This window comes from Bactrocera dorsalis, chromosome 5 (assembly GCF_023373825.1).
Source record: "Bactrocera dorsalis isolate Fly_Bdor chromosome 5, ASM2337382v1, whole genome shotgun sequence".
Taxonomy (NCBI): domain Eukaryota; kingdom Metazoa; phylum Arthropoda; class Insecta; order Diptera; family Tephritidae; genus Bactrocera; species Bactrocera dorsalis.
In genome coordinates this window covers 23794326-23808579 of record NC_064307.1, presented here as the reverse complement: position 1 = coordinate 23808579, position 14254 = coordinate 23794326, and the positions used below count along the sequence as shown (strand labels likewise).

At 36.4% G+C, this 14254-nt stretch overlaps 1 protein-coding gene across 10 annotated transcripts in view; it reads right to left on the bottom strand.

Annotated features, from left to right (window-relative positions):
* Positions 1–14254, bottom strand: part of LOC105223964 (protein alan shepard) — a 591866-nt gene that overhangs the window by 213429 nt on the left and 364183 nt on the right. For all 10 annotated transcript variants that reach the window (XM_049458185.1, XM_049458184.1, XM_049458183.1 and 7 more), the window contains one exon: positions 4144–4440. In XM_049458185.1, coding sequence (XP_049314142.1) covers positions 4144–4440 — 297 coding nt within the window. The remainder of the gene's footprint in view (positions 1–4143; positions 4441–14254) is intronic.

The following is a 14254-nucleotide window of genomic DNA, read 5'->3' as shown; positions in this document are numbered from 1 at the left end:
GCTGTATATTAATAATTTAAATTGCAAATTAATTTTAGTGTAATAAATTATGAGAATTATTATTTTTTCATTTTAATTCAAGCTATTTTTCCTAACAAGGACGGTTTAATCATGCGAAGAATCAAAGTTTTCGGTTAATTAATCATTAAATCACGGTAAACGAAAATAAAAAAATTTGAAATAAAAATTGGCAACTAATATTATATTTTTGGAAAAATTCAATACAGCAAAAATAAATTTATTTGTATTGAAACCTGGGGCCTTACTTCCTACTCTATCTATGTGCTTTTCTATACATATTTATATATTTATATCTACATAGTCAATATCAATGTTTACTTTGTCGCCTTCGAGGTAATCCCCATCAGATGTAACACACTTATTCCTGGATTTTCCAGCCCTCGAAACACTTTTCATAAGCATTTTTTTGGGGATGGCGTTCAGTTCCTTTTGCGAATTCCATGCAGCGGCAGTTTCAGTTTGGGGTGCAAAAAAAAATTACGCGGTGCTAAATTTGGTGAATATGATGGTTGACGATGATATTTATTGCGTTTTTGGCTTCAAATTCGATCACAATCGTGGCTCGATGCGACTGTGAACCATGGAAGAACACAATTCCGACCATTTCCAACGGATGTTCTCAAGCAAATGCCTTGATAGGCCAAATACGGTCCATATTGACCGTTTCTCTTCTGGAAAGAAATCATTATGGACAAAACCACGAATATCGAAAAAATTAATGAACATCACCCTGATTTTTGAGCGGCTTTGGCCGCATAAGTCCATGTCTCATCGGCAACTATAAAGTCCTCCATGAATGTGGGATCGGAATTCGAACGGTCAAACATGTCCAAAGAGACCTGTTTACCGTACTCTTTATTGAAAAAATTTAACTTTAACGGTAGGCAATTAAGAAGCAAATAACTCTCTCCACGAACAAATATTGAACTATACAAGTCACTCATGATCCCTGTCTTGCAATATGGTGCAGAAGCATGTACGATGACAACATTTGACGAGTCGGCGCACTATGGTTCCTAGGACCACATTTTCTGGCCAAAATTCAAATAACTGTAATATAGTTTTGAAATTTTGCATATATATAGTAAATAGGGTTTATAGAAAGAATGGGAGTGTTTAAAAAGCCGCCACGCGCATCTATCTAATATACAGTGACTCAAACAAATGACCCCGTGGGGAATATTTTGCCATAGCAAGAATACTTTCCTTTCGAATTTTTTTTAAGTTTTTATTGAAATATAATTCAACACAAATAGCGCAAATCAACGTTAAACATTCTGCACAAAATTTCAAAAAATTCGATGAGTTTTCCCAAAATTTTGAACCTTGTATTTAGAGCTTTAAAACAAATTGCGAGTACGCAGCCCAATGAATTTTGGTGTAATGAAGTACACGTTTTCGTCGGCTCAGACTGCGCAATGATTTTAACAATATTTTTTAAAACTTTTTTCGTATAACGTATAAATTTTTTTAAATTTTCGTTGATTTGTAATAATTATCGTATATTCTCTTGGAAACTTTCAACTACAAAAACAATTTTCGTTATACGAAAAATATTCTCTAAAACTGTGGAAAATTTTACAAAATACATAGGTTTGAAATTTAAATATTTTCTGATTTTTATTGGGTGATATTTTTATAATATTTGTATGTATGTTTAAACTTATTACCGTTAGTAGTAAATAATAAAATATTTTTTAGTTAACGTATAAGAAGCTAACACCAGCGTAGTAACATAAATACATAAAATAGTAGTACATAAATATTAAATTGAATCATTTTCTAATTCTAAATTGTTTAATAGCTCTTCGTATCCACAGTTAAGGCCCAAATTACCTTCGTCGTTCTCATCATTTTCATCAACGTCGTTTGCAGAAAATGTATCAGCGTCACCATCCGCAGAGCTTAATAAAGCAATTTCGGTTTTAGTTAAAAGCCAGTTTGCATTTTGTTTCAAAAATACATCTACACGCCGATGACTTTTTCCCCATCTGTCATTAATATATTTACATATAATTCTATTTTTTTCCTTTAAATAGACAGTGTATTCATCGGAAACGTCAATTGCAATAACGTTTTCTAACAAAAAATCAAAAACTGCTGTCTGTCTAAGGCACGTGTTTGCGTCCTCCTTCCATACTTCAAATAAAACAGCAAATCGCACGGAGTAGTGGTCTAAGAAAAATGTGAATTATTCAAAAATTGCAAAAAAGAGCAAAATAATTTTTGCACACAAACTCCAAATTGAGTTATTTATACAATCACAAAGTACCAAGACTACCAACTGCTACCAATTTTTTTAAGGTCTACGTAAAGTTGAAAAATATTACTTAAGCCAAAATTAATATTTAAATAAATTTTTTTCAAACTTAACAACAGTTGAATGTATTAATATTCGAGAAACAAAATATAATTACCTTTATTGTTAGTTTCCATTTTTTCTTTTAGTTAATTTTAATTTGTTTATAAAATATTCAGTTTTGAGTTTCAGCCACATTTCACCACTTGTATAAGCAAATAGGCAAAGTAACAATTTAACTGCTGACCACATAACGGTAAACCGATTAAAGAGAAAACAAAATATGCAATTAACTCATGCGAAGTATCAGCTTAGTGATGGTAAAAAAAACAGACGAAAAATCGGAACTTTTAAAAATCGATTTTGGCCAGAAAATGTGGTCCTAGGAACCATAGTGCGGCGTTACGATTTCTCGAGAAAAGGTTCTGCGGAAGATTTATGGTCCTTTGCGCAATACCGCCGTCGGTGGAACGATGACCTGTACGAGATATATGACGACATTGTCATAGTTAGCGAATTCAGAGGCATATGTCGTCCGAATGGATGAAAACACTCCAGCAGTACCCACCGGGGGAAGTAGAGGTAGAGGAAGACCTCCACTCCGTTGGAGTGACCAGGTCCTTCTGGCTTTGCTTGGAATCTTCAAATGGCGCCACCTTTCGAAAAGAAGAAACGATTGGCACGCTGTTGTTAACTCGGCTATAACCGCGTAACTGGTTAATGGCGTAGACATTAAAGAAGGTTGAAGTTGAGCTTGTACCTACACCATTTTTAATTTTTCTCCGAAAAAATATATCCAATAAAGTTACCCCGTCATTTGTGATATCGCAACAGTCTGTAATTCAATTTCCCTCCGATCCGCCTTGCCAACCACTAGGCATTGTTCGGCAAAGTAGTAAATAAATTTACAAATATTTTTCCTTAAATGCCGCCGCCCACAATTACGCCGCTGCTGGCGCTGAGCTTGAGAAATTGCTTTCACTATGTGTGCGTGGGTGTTCCGCAAAAACTTTTTTAATATATTGTATACTCAGCCGTGGCTTGTTTTTCGGTCACCGTCAGCTGGCAACGTCAGAATGGCAACAAATAGCGCCATAGTATAACTTTTCCAAACTGAATATTGTTCATTTATATGGGTAATATATACGAGTGCATATGTATGCGTGTTTGTATGTATGTGCTTGTGTATGCAAGGAGTTATTGCTACAAATTTGTTGGTGGTTTGTTAGCATATGGATTTTTTCGGTCAAATGATTTTTAATATTTATGCGAAATTGCAGCGAACCACAGTGGCCACACATACGTTGCCATATATATTTATTAATACATATACATATATTCATATATACTTACACTTATACACATATATACTTGCATATAGAAGTCTGAATGAGAATTAATATTTATGTGAGCCGAATGCAGAGAGCGAAAGAAAGCATTCAATTCAACTTTTAATATGTAAATATGTATGTATGTGTGCTCGCGGAATTAAAATAGTTTTCTTTTGTTGCAATAATTCGGTGGAGCAAATTTTAATAAGACCGCTTATGAATTTTCAAGTGCCTCTTAACCCATTAAGGCGCAGAGAAGAAGAAAAAATCAGATAAGGTATATGTATATATACGAGTATATAATAAAAAACAAATATATAAATATAAATATATATAAATATATTTGTTTTTGCTGTAAGCTTAAATTTTCTAAAACCAATTTTTTAATTTTTCAAAAATAAAAAATATCAAAAAAAAATTCAATAATTTTTCCGCCAAATCACCCTGAGACTCTAAAGGAAAATTACACAAATTTGTTAAGAATTCACTTACCGTAGTTGTTGCTGGTGTTGTTGCTGTATGTGGTGTATAGGCCGCGTAAGCTGGTTGCGGCAATGGAGCTGTATATCTATAGGCTTGCTGAGCGACGGCAGCAGCCGCTGCAGCGGCAGCTGGAGCGTAACCCTGTGGTGTCCAACTGGCACCGCGATACGGAGCACCTGCTAAGCCGCCTGCTGCTGCTGGACTAGTCATAGCTGGCCTGGGGGCCCCTTTTAATGCGACTGCTGAAGTTGGTGGTGGTGCACCAGGGAAGGCTGTACGCGGTGGCGGTACTGTGGAAGAGCTTCCCTGTAAGTAAACGAAATAATACTCAGAGAATTAATGAAAATTGTCGAAATAAAATAAAAGTCTATTAAGAAAATATAAAAATTCTGTAAAACTGTTAATACGTATACTGTAGAAGTTTTTGTTTTCAATAAACTATATTTCATAGAAAACTTCTAATTTTTCTGAGGTATTACAAATATTTTGGAAGATTTATTTATGTCTGCATGGCGACCACTATTTCTATGTTAGAGACACTTAAATACAATATATCCTGAGACTCCTAAGCCAATTTTCGATAAATTTGTCTGTGAAGGCACTAAGCTTCAGCGAATTTTGTTGTTTTCGGTTTCGACTCATTTTCAGAGCGCCATTTGTTAGATTGTTGAGCTATTATAAATATTTCGACATTATATTCATAAACCCGTCACGTTATCAGTGATGAGGTGTTTGATGAATGTGGGGTCCTCAGCTATGTTGTCAAGCATTTCTTTTGCGAATTTCACTCGACGTTACTTAAGCAAAGGTTTCAGGTCTTTTGATACGAGCATAGTACATACAGGTTTCCTACCCAAATCCTTAACCAAAATGTGTTGAGTCGATCCATAAGAGACGTTGAAATCCTCTACGCCTCTCTGATGCCAAAACGAATATTTGCAAGCTCTTTTTCTTTAACTTTTTCATTAACAGAGGTAAATGGATGACTTTCATCCGTTAAGTTTTCGATGACTTCATGGGCTTCACTGATTGCTTTGTGAAAAGCATTGCCAAGCTTTAAGACAGCATCCTCTTATTCCAAATTGTGTGCGTTTTTACTCTAATCCAGCAATCGTTTTCTATTCGTTTTTGTTTAGAAAGTGAAATATGTATTGCTAGGCTATAAGTAAGGTCGAAATTAGTCTAATTTATTTAAGAAAGCAAAACTTATTCAAATTATCTGAACTTTCCTTTAGTAAAGACTTTAAGAATGGGTGAAACAGGAATTGTTGTTTGGAAGAAGGCACAAAGAAGAAAGGCAAATTCGAAATTTTAAATATTCATAAGTGCCATAATTTTAGAAAATAATTAAAACATATTTTTAACCATTTTTAAGTATAAATATATATTAAAGCAGAGTTGCCACCTTTTTACACAAAAGTGTGTTACCAAATAATATTTGGAGAAATGTTGTCATATTGGTATCCAAAAATTGGTGGCAAATAGTTTTCTTGGAATCTTTAATACCAACATGTAACTTATGCAGAGTTACCACACTTGTGTCGCAAAAATAATAATAATAATAATAATAATAATAATAATAATAATAATAATAATAATAATACTATTTAATATACTATTACAATAAAAAATATTTTACGGGTTTAATATTATGTAATATATGTAAAATTGATTAGAGTTGCCATATATTATAATTAAAATAAAGTTAGAGGACTTTCTAAATAAATCTATTGAGTACACCACTCGAAAACAGCATTTTGAGACTTTTATTTTAAAAATTTTTTATAGTGTTGCCAGCTGCACAAAAGTTTAAAATTATTTTTAATGCAATAAAAATCGAGTTATCGATCTGGAATTTGGTACTCTTTATTTTTTCACCAATGAGCTCCTTCTTTGCCGGAACCGCTTATATCGGACAACTATAGCTCAGTTTTCATACAAACTGAACGATATCAAGTCCTTGTATAGAAAACTTTTTCATTTGACAAACTATCGTCACGAAATTTTGCATGTATTATTACTAATGACAAAGCTATAATTTCCAAAGATATTTTTAAGATCGGACAACAACATCTTATAGCTGCCATACAAACTGACCGATCAAATTCAAGTCCTTGTATGAAAAACTCTCTTATTTGTTAAGGTATTATCACGAAATTTGACAGAGATTATTATTCAAAGAATTGCCACAATTTCCGAACATATTGTTCAGATCGGACAACTATAGCTTATAGCTGCCATACAAACTAATCGATCGAACTGAAATCCTTGTATGGAAAACTCTTTTATTTGACAAGATATCTTAACGAAACTTGTTACGAATTATTATCTAAGGCAATACTGCAATCTTAGAAGAAACCATTCAGATCGGATGATTATATCTTATAGCTGTCATACAAACTGGCCGATGAAAATAAGAATACAGAAGTTTTTATACCCTTTTATGCTATAAAAATGCACTTGTGAAGGGTATTACAGCCGAAATTAACAATTTTTTCTGGATTTTGTAATGTACGAATTTCAACCTAATACTTAGGCACCGTAACATTACGTTTGGTTCATCCCACAGCGCCAGTTCTGCTTACCAAAACCCACTGGGCACTTTGAAATTTATTTAGTTATGAAAAAGATTTTTGAACGCAGTAAACCAAGAAGCATGATTGGAAATTGAAAATAAGATGTTAAAAAATTTATAATAAAATTCATTATTTTTTAACAAAAACCTTAAAAAAAGATTTTCTAATTATTCGCCATTTTGAACTTTATTAAACAGTATTTTTTATTTAGCCACGTCTGCTGCCAACAATAACAATAAATTGCGACCTACAGGTTTTTAATAACCACCAAGGGCCACTCAGCCAACTGCCAAATTCGCGCTTAATTTCGAGCGTATTTATTATCTAATACACGCTTACACACACACGCACGCACACTCACACCCACTCACACACATCCAAAAGGGCATTAATGACGCTCTAATAAATTTACCATCCACGTGCTTATAATAAATTTTGACGTTTTACGATTTTAATAGAGCACAACAACGGCAACAACAATATAAAATGGCGAAAATGTGGAAAATGCGGAAAAACAAAAAACGAAAATTAATTGAAAATTTTCAAACTCATTTGCTGGCAAACGCTTACGGCGCGGCAAATTTATGCGAATCGCATGTGCCGCGATTTCATTATAACATTTTTACTGGTTATTGCGATCATGTTTTTTCGCGCAATTTTTATTTGCTATACTTTTCTATGTCCTTGTGGCAGGCATCGATGTGTTTGGTTAGCATTCCGGCGACCTTATTTTCCATGTCGATTGCAGTGCTGCCGCGCGAGTCCAATCGTTGAACAGTATGCGCTGTAGCTGGCGGCCATATGGCACACACACATACACATATAACTGTATAATGAGAAAATGGGGACATACGTGAGCGGTGAACAAACAGCCAACACACACACACACGTGAATATATGCACTCAGCCATATGTAACTAATCGCCACACACACACACACATATGCGCTCGTAAGCAAATATGTGTTGGTGTGCATAAATTTCAATGATTCTGGAAATGCTTTTAATCAACATAATTTTCCAGCGCCTAAATGTGGGCTTCTGCTGTCGCTGCTGCTGCCATTTGCTAAAAACGCCCATTTAGTGTTGACCTTTGCAGGCGCACAAGTAACAATTACAACCACATACATATGTGTGTGTCATGCGAGTTAATACAAATAAAGACACGGATGCCACGAGCTCACACACACACACATACATAAAAATAGTAATGCAAGCAAAAACTTCAAACCAACTGTACAAGCTTGTCAACATAGTTTACAGAATTTAAAGGTATAGCATTACACGCTGCTTTTATCTCTTGGTACATATGTATGTACTTGTATACAAACAGACACACACCTGCAGTTCTGTATGTCAGCTTGTTGGCTTGTAATTTCCGGTTTCTGCACAAAATGTGCAACTTTCGTAACTAAACTGGCCAATTTCGAGCTATCAAGTTCAAACCGAATTGCACTTGTAAGCCACACGCTCGCATACAAGCACCACACACTCACACATTTACATATAAATACATAAATACCAACCACTGTAGTGTACAGCCACACAGCTGGCAATGTAATGCGCATTATATCTTGACTATTGTGCACCACTACATCCGGTCGATATATTTTATGATTTTCCTCGTCCCTCGTTCGCCAACTTGCTACCGCAATGCGAAGGTAGAAGTGCATGCGCTGGCAAAGGCCAAGGTGTAGACACGTGTGCACCCACACAAAATCGACAACCCAGGCAACCCAGCAAACAAAATCACTTTGTCACGCTTAAAAATCTGGAATATAGCGACAGGTGAGGAGAATTGGAGGTGCGAAATTCTCTGAAGAATGTATATATTTCTAGTACTCATTCAAAACGTTTTTCAGCAGCAAGTTCAAAAAGGTGCATGAGAGTGTGCGTTACAGGATTAAAGTAAACATGAAAAATGTTCCACGATACGACAATTGTAACTCAGGTAACAGGTAAAAGCTGTATAACTTCAGGATTTTTTTACTGTGATATCGATTTGGAAAAGGCAGACCTCTACTCTGCTGGAAAGACCAGGTGGAGATGGACCTGGCTACACTTGGAATCTCCATTTAGTGTCAAGCATCGAATAAGCCTGATAGAACCGCCTATAAAGTAGAAGAAGATATCGATTTGAATTTAAGACTCCATGGACAAATTTATTACTTGGAATATCATACTATTTTATAACATCAGGAAAATTCAGTCTGATCTCGAAGTTATCCAGATAGAAACTAAACTGGAGAAACGCATAAAGAGCAGGGCTTGAAAGCCCTTCGAATCTTCCAGAAGAGCCATTGCATCAAAGTGCGGTTCATGACCTCACATGATGAAATAGCAAAACAAATGAACGTTTTCTGCAGTAATCCATACATAGAAGGTAGCTTCAAATTAAATTACTACAATTCAGTCGTTCGGACCGAAACTGTGAGCATAACAGAAGGTGCCAAGTGAGCTTCTACTCCAACCAGCAAGTGCTTGAATATTCTAGTAGATAGCCAAGCCGCAATTAAGGCTATCGGCAGCGTCAATACTAGGTCTTATGGCGTTAGTTTATACAAGATTTATGCAAAAACTGTACTCTCAGCGGGTAACTCAGTTAATATCTTCTGAATACTCGATCATATTGGAGTGGAAGAAAATGAAAAAAACCAGATGAGCTGAGCTAAGCCGCTCGGTGGAAATTAAGCAAAGAAACCTAGAGGAATGGTATAGGCCTTGGAATATAAGCAAAACAGTGCATAGCGCAAAGTTACCTTTGGGGTAGTGTAGATGGTTTGCATACAAAAAAAAACTCCTAGTTCTAGATAAAAGGTTAGTAGGGGTCATCGTAGGGCACCCATCCTTAAGATCCCACCTTCAGAAAAGGGATAAATGCAGAGCATGCGCGTCGAATGATGGGACGCTGGAACATTATCTTTTGTGTAAGTCCAGCGGGATGAGAAGATATGTATGTATATATTCCACAGGTCTCAATGTTCCAACTTCAGAGAAGTTCCGCAGCTGGGCTAGAATAAATCAGGTTTTTGACTAAATTCATTGTATAATGTGGTCTAGTTGCGGCCGCCTGCGTTTTGGCGTTCATAGGCCTCACTTTTCAATCAATCAAAGTTGTATCCTTTAATTGATAATTAAAGAAATGTAATTTTCGCTGTCACCAAGGTTGACATTATTAATTGACTATAAATGTAACATATTAGTAAATAACTGCCGGTCGTTGTAATAATAAATTGCCAATGAAATTAATATTAAATTTTCAATTAATTTAGCACTTAATTGTCCATCACAAAATTACCAATCAATTTAGTATTTCATTCGCAATTGCTTTAATATATAATTGTCATTCAATTTAGTACTTGAATGCCACTTAATTTATTACTAAACAACCAATCAATTTGCGACCTAATTTCCAATAACTTAAATTATTAATTGTCAATCAATTTATATATGTCAAATAAAAGTTTAAAATTCTGGCTTAAAAACATAAAAATGAAATTCTGTTTGAATTGGGTTTATTGGAGTAGTCTAGAGACCTCAGTTATAAACTTACAAAGTTCAGAATGAATACCAAAAGCTCAGTCAGGAGCTGGAAGGTCATCTTCGAGCCGTTCGATGCCAAGCTAGGTTTCAGACAAGGAGACTCCCTATCATGTGAATACTTCAATCATTGCTGGAGAAAATAACACGAGCTGCAGAGCTTAATTGATCAGGTACAATCTTCTACAACAGTGTACAATTGCTGACGTACATCGATGACATCGATATCATAGGTCATAACAACGTCTCCATTAGTTCTGTTTTCTCCAGACTGGATAAGGAAGCGAAGCGTATGAGTCTGATTGTGAACGAGGACTAGACGAAAAGTCTCCTGTCATTAAACAAACAGTCGTCACACTAGCGACTTGGCTCATATATAATTTTATCTATTTTGGAACCAGCAATAACATCAGACTTGAAAATCAACGCTGAATAAGTCTTGCCAATAGGTTTCTACCTCGAACTGAGGTGGCAGTTGAGAAGTAAAGTCCTCTCTCGACGAACAAAGACCAAACATGTCCCTCGTCATCGTCGTCCTGCTCTATGCTGCTGAGGCATGGACGATGACAACATCTGATGAGTCGACGTTGCGAGGTTTCGAGAAAAAGGTTCAGCGACTACGCTGCCTAGGTCATTTCGTCGGGATGGATAAAAATACTCTAGATCTGAGACCATTCGTCTCCGAATAACCGTCGGGGAAAACAGAGGAAAAAGAAGTCCTCCATTCCATTGGAAAGACCAGTTGGAGAAGGATCGGGCTACACTTGAAATATTCAATTGCCGCCACATAGCAAAAAGGAGAAGCGTCTAGCGCGGTGTTGTTAACTCGGCTTAACCGCGTAAGTGGTGTCTCCGCCAATAAAGAAGAATGAGAAGTATATTATCCGTCAAGTTAGAGAAAGGTAGACAAAGAGTTCGTTTCCACCACAGCAGGGCCTACGTAATCGTATCGAACTCGAATTTTTTTCGCGGGAGGACTGTCAACTTAGCAGCGCTCCGCCAAATGAAATGTGAAAATGAAAATTACTTAATAGCTCTATTAAGAGTCAATTTAGATTTGGAATACAAGACCACTTTATATTCAAAGAAAGATTACATTATCAAGTAATTTTAATACTGTCGAGTTGTAACGAAATCATTCGAAGTTTATGTGTACAATGTAACGAAAAGTTACAAGCAGGCTACGCCTTCTTCTTGAGCTAAGCTAACCTTGGCGAACCTAACCTAACTTTACAAATGTAACAACCCACAAATAACTGGCCAAGAATTCAAAATCACTGAAATGCATAGACCATGGCATTTGTGTATATTGTATGTATATGTGTGAATGTATGTTAGAAGCAACTCTCCGCACGCTTCTTCCGATATTTCCGCTTGCAGCCAGAAGTTTCAATTTCAAGTTATCGCTTGTTAATTTCAGCTAGCAGGCACAAGCTGCAAGCGGCCGCGCTGTGCGGGCAAATTCAAATGTTTATAGCCATATTCATATGTGTGTGCGTGTGTTTGTGTGTGTCAGAGGATGCCACTAAAGGGCTAACAAACGAATAAACAACTGCAGCTATAACGGCATAGAAACTTGTTATTTGTTATTTGTTACTTGTTTTGGCAAACTTTTAACATGTATGGATTTGCTGTTGCTGCTGCCACTAACTGCTGCAACTTTGGTTGCTGTCGTTGTTGTTGCTGGTGTTGCAGTTGCAGCAGCTAGTTGTTGACCATTTGTTACAAATAACGGCCGCCCAAATGCTGTTCGATATTTGAAGTAGGCAGCCACTGATGCTGATTGCACTTGCAGCAACTACTAACGTTGCCGTTGTTGTTATTGTTGGTATTGTAAATTTAATGTTTGCAGCCATTGCTACTAGTTTGTGTGCCGTTGTGTGTGTGCAAATATTTTTTGTTTCTGAATTTTTCATTTGCCATCGACTAGCAGAGTGCCATGCCGTTAGCCATTTCATGCGACTATATAGATGTATACAAACATACATATATATATGTGTGTGTGTGTGCATGTTGCAAGTTTGCCGTGCAGCAAGCAAAACGGAAATATTGTAATACCCAGCCGGCCTCCCTCTGCACCCCAGTGGGTAGTCGGTTCAAAGTTCATCGCACAAGTTGCTGAATGTTGTTGTTGTTATTGCTGTTGCCGACACTGCCAACAAACAAGGAACATAAATTCAGCATTGCAGTTGAAATCGAAAACTTTTGGGTAATTTGTTGCCGCTGGCGTTGCGCCTGTGTGCAATGTGTGCTTCCTCGAAACTTTGGCCAAAGCAGTAACCGTTATTGGCTGGTGTACCGTTGACGGCAGCAAGGCCTACTGGGCGTCTTGACTTCTGCTACTAAGCAGCTTCCTCTGTTGCCGCTCCGTTACAGCATTCCTTAAGTATGTGCGTTCGAAATGCAAGCGAAAAGAAATGCTGAAAGCAATGCGATCCACAAATTGCCGCTGGCAATTGCTAAGCGTGCAACCGAAGATATCGCTTAGGCGCTGCGGCGTTGCACCCGTGCGGCTGCGCTTAATGCCCGAATAAATTTAGCGAGCAGCTCATATATACTAAAAAGTATATACTATATATACGCACACATATGCATCCAGCGGCATTTGTATGACCTTAAGTGTGCCTCTGCTGCTGCTGCTGCTGCTTATCACATGTCCTTACAAGTTTTGCTGGCATAAATTTTTGGCCGTGTTCCATTTCGCGGTGTCGCGTGGTTTCGGCAACAGCTGCCAAGACAAATGTGAAACCACCGGCAGCGCTAAGTGTATGATTGCATCGGTTGTAACCGCAACCATTCTGGCAAAGGGTTCGCTAATTATTTATACATATAAATATATTTTTATATATAAACTGATGAGTTGGGAGAACGGTAGGAGAATATGAGAGAGCAAGTGCTGAGTTGCAAATTTGATTTGATAACTTAGAGGTAGAACCGCGAATGTTATTAGGCCAGAACAGGTAGTAAAGTAGGTCAACAGATACCTTGCCGAGTCTACATTAAATAAAAGCAAAAAAAAAAACGTTAACTTTGCCTTCACCGAAGCTACAGTACCCTTAATAGTTATATATTTTAAAGCAACTACAATAACACGAGAACTTTATTTTCATCATTCAGTTTACAATACAGCTATAGGATATATATTTTCGATCTGAATAATTTGTACGAAGATTGAATGGCTTTTTATGAAAAATTTGGTGAAGGTATCTTGTGAAAGGAAAAAGTTTTTCATACCAGGTCTGGAGAATGATCGGTCAGTTGTATGCACTATAGTTTTCTGAACTGAAAATATTTTACAGAGATTCTAGCATTGCCTTAGTTAATACTCCATACCAAATTTTGTGAAGATATGTCATAAAAAATTGTTTTCCATGCCAGGACTTGATTTTAATCGAATAGTTTGTATGGCAGCTATATGTTATGATGGTTCGATATCGACGGTTCTGACAAATGAGCAGCTCCTTGGAGACAAAGGAGACCAAATTTTAGAGTATTATTCTGAGAACTGAAGGGTCTAAATCACGTAAATTCAGAAAGACACAGTATGACATCATATATGTATTTGTATACTTTATAGGGTCTCCGACTATTACCTGTTCAAGGAATAAAAACCAGACTAGGGTTATTCCATATGGTATCCCTGGGCTTGGAATAAAAAGCGCTTAGAAAGAAAATATTAAAAAAAAATAATAATATTGATCAAACTGAGGCAAAACGATGAAATAAAAACGTTTAAATAATATGCTTTGGATTTTTTTTTTTTAATTTTCAAATAGTATACTGCTGAAAAGGCTTTGGTGAACAATTTGGTCTAACTTTGAGTTCGCTATCTAAACGCTCAGTAATATTTCATTCACCCAAAAATCCTTTAAGCATTTTCCATCGCACACCAACCAATCAAAACTAGCTTGCCCATTGTATGGGCATTTAATGATGAATCCATTAGTTCAGCCTTGAAGGCAAATTACTTGACATGGATTGAATTTTAAAGTACATATTTTTAAG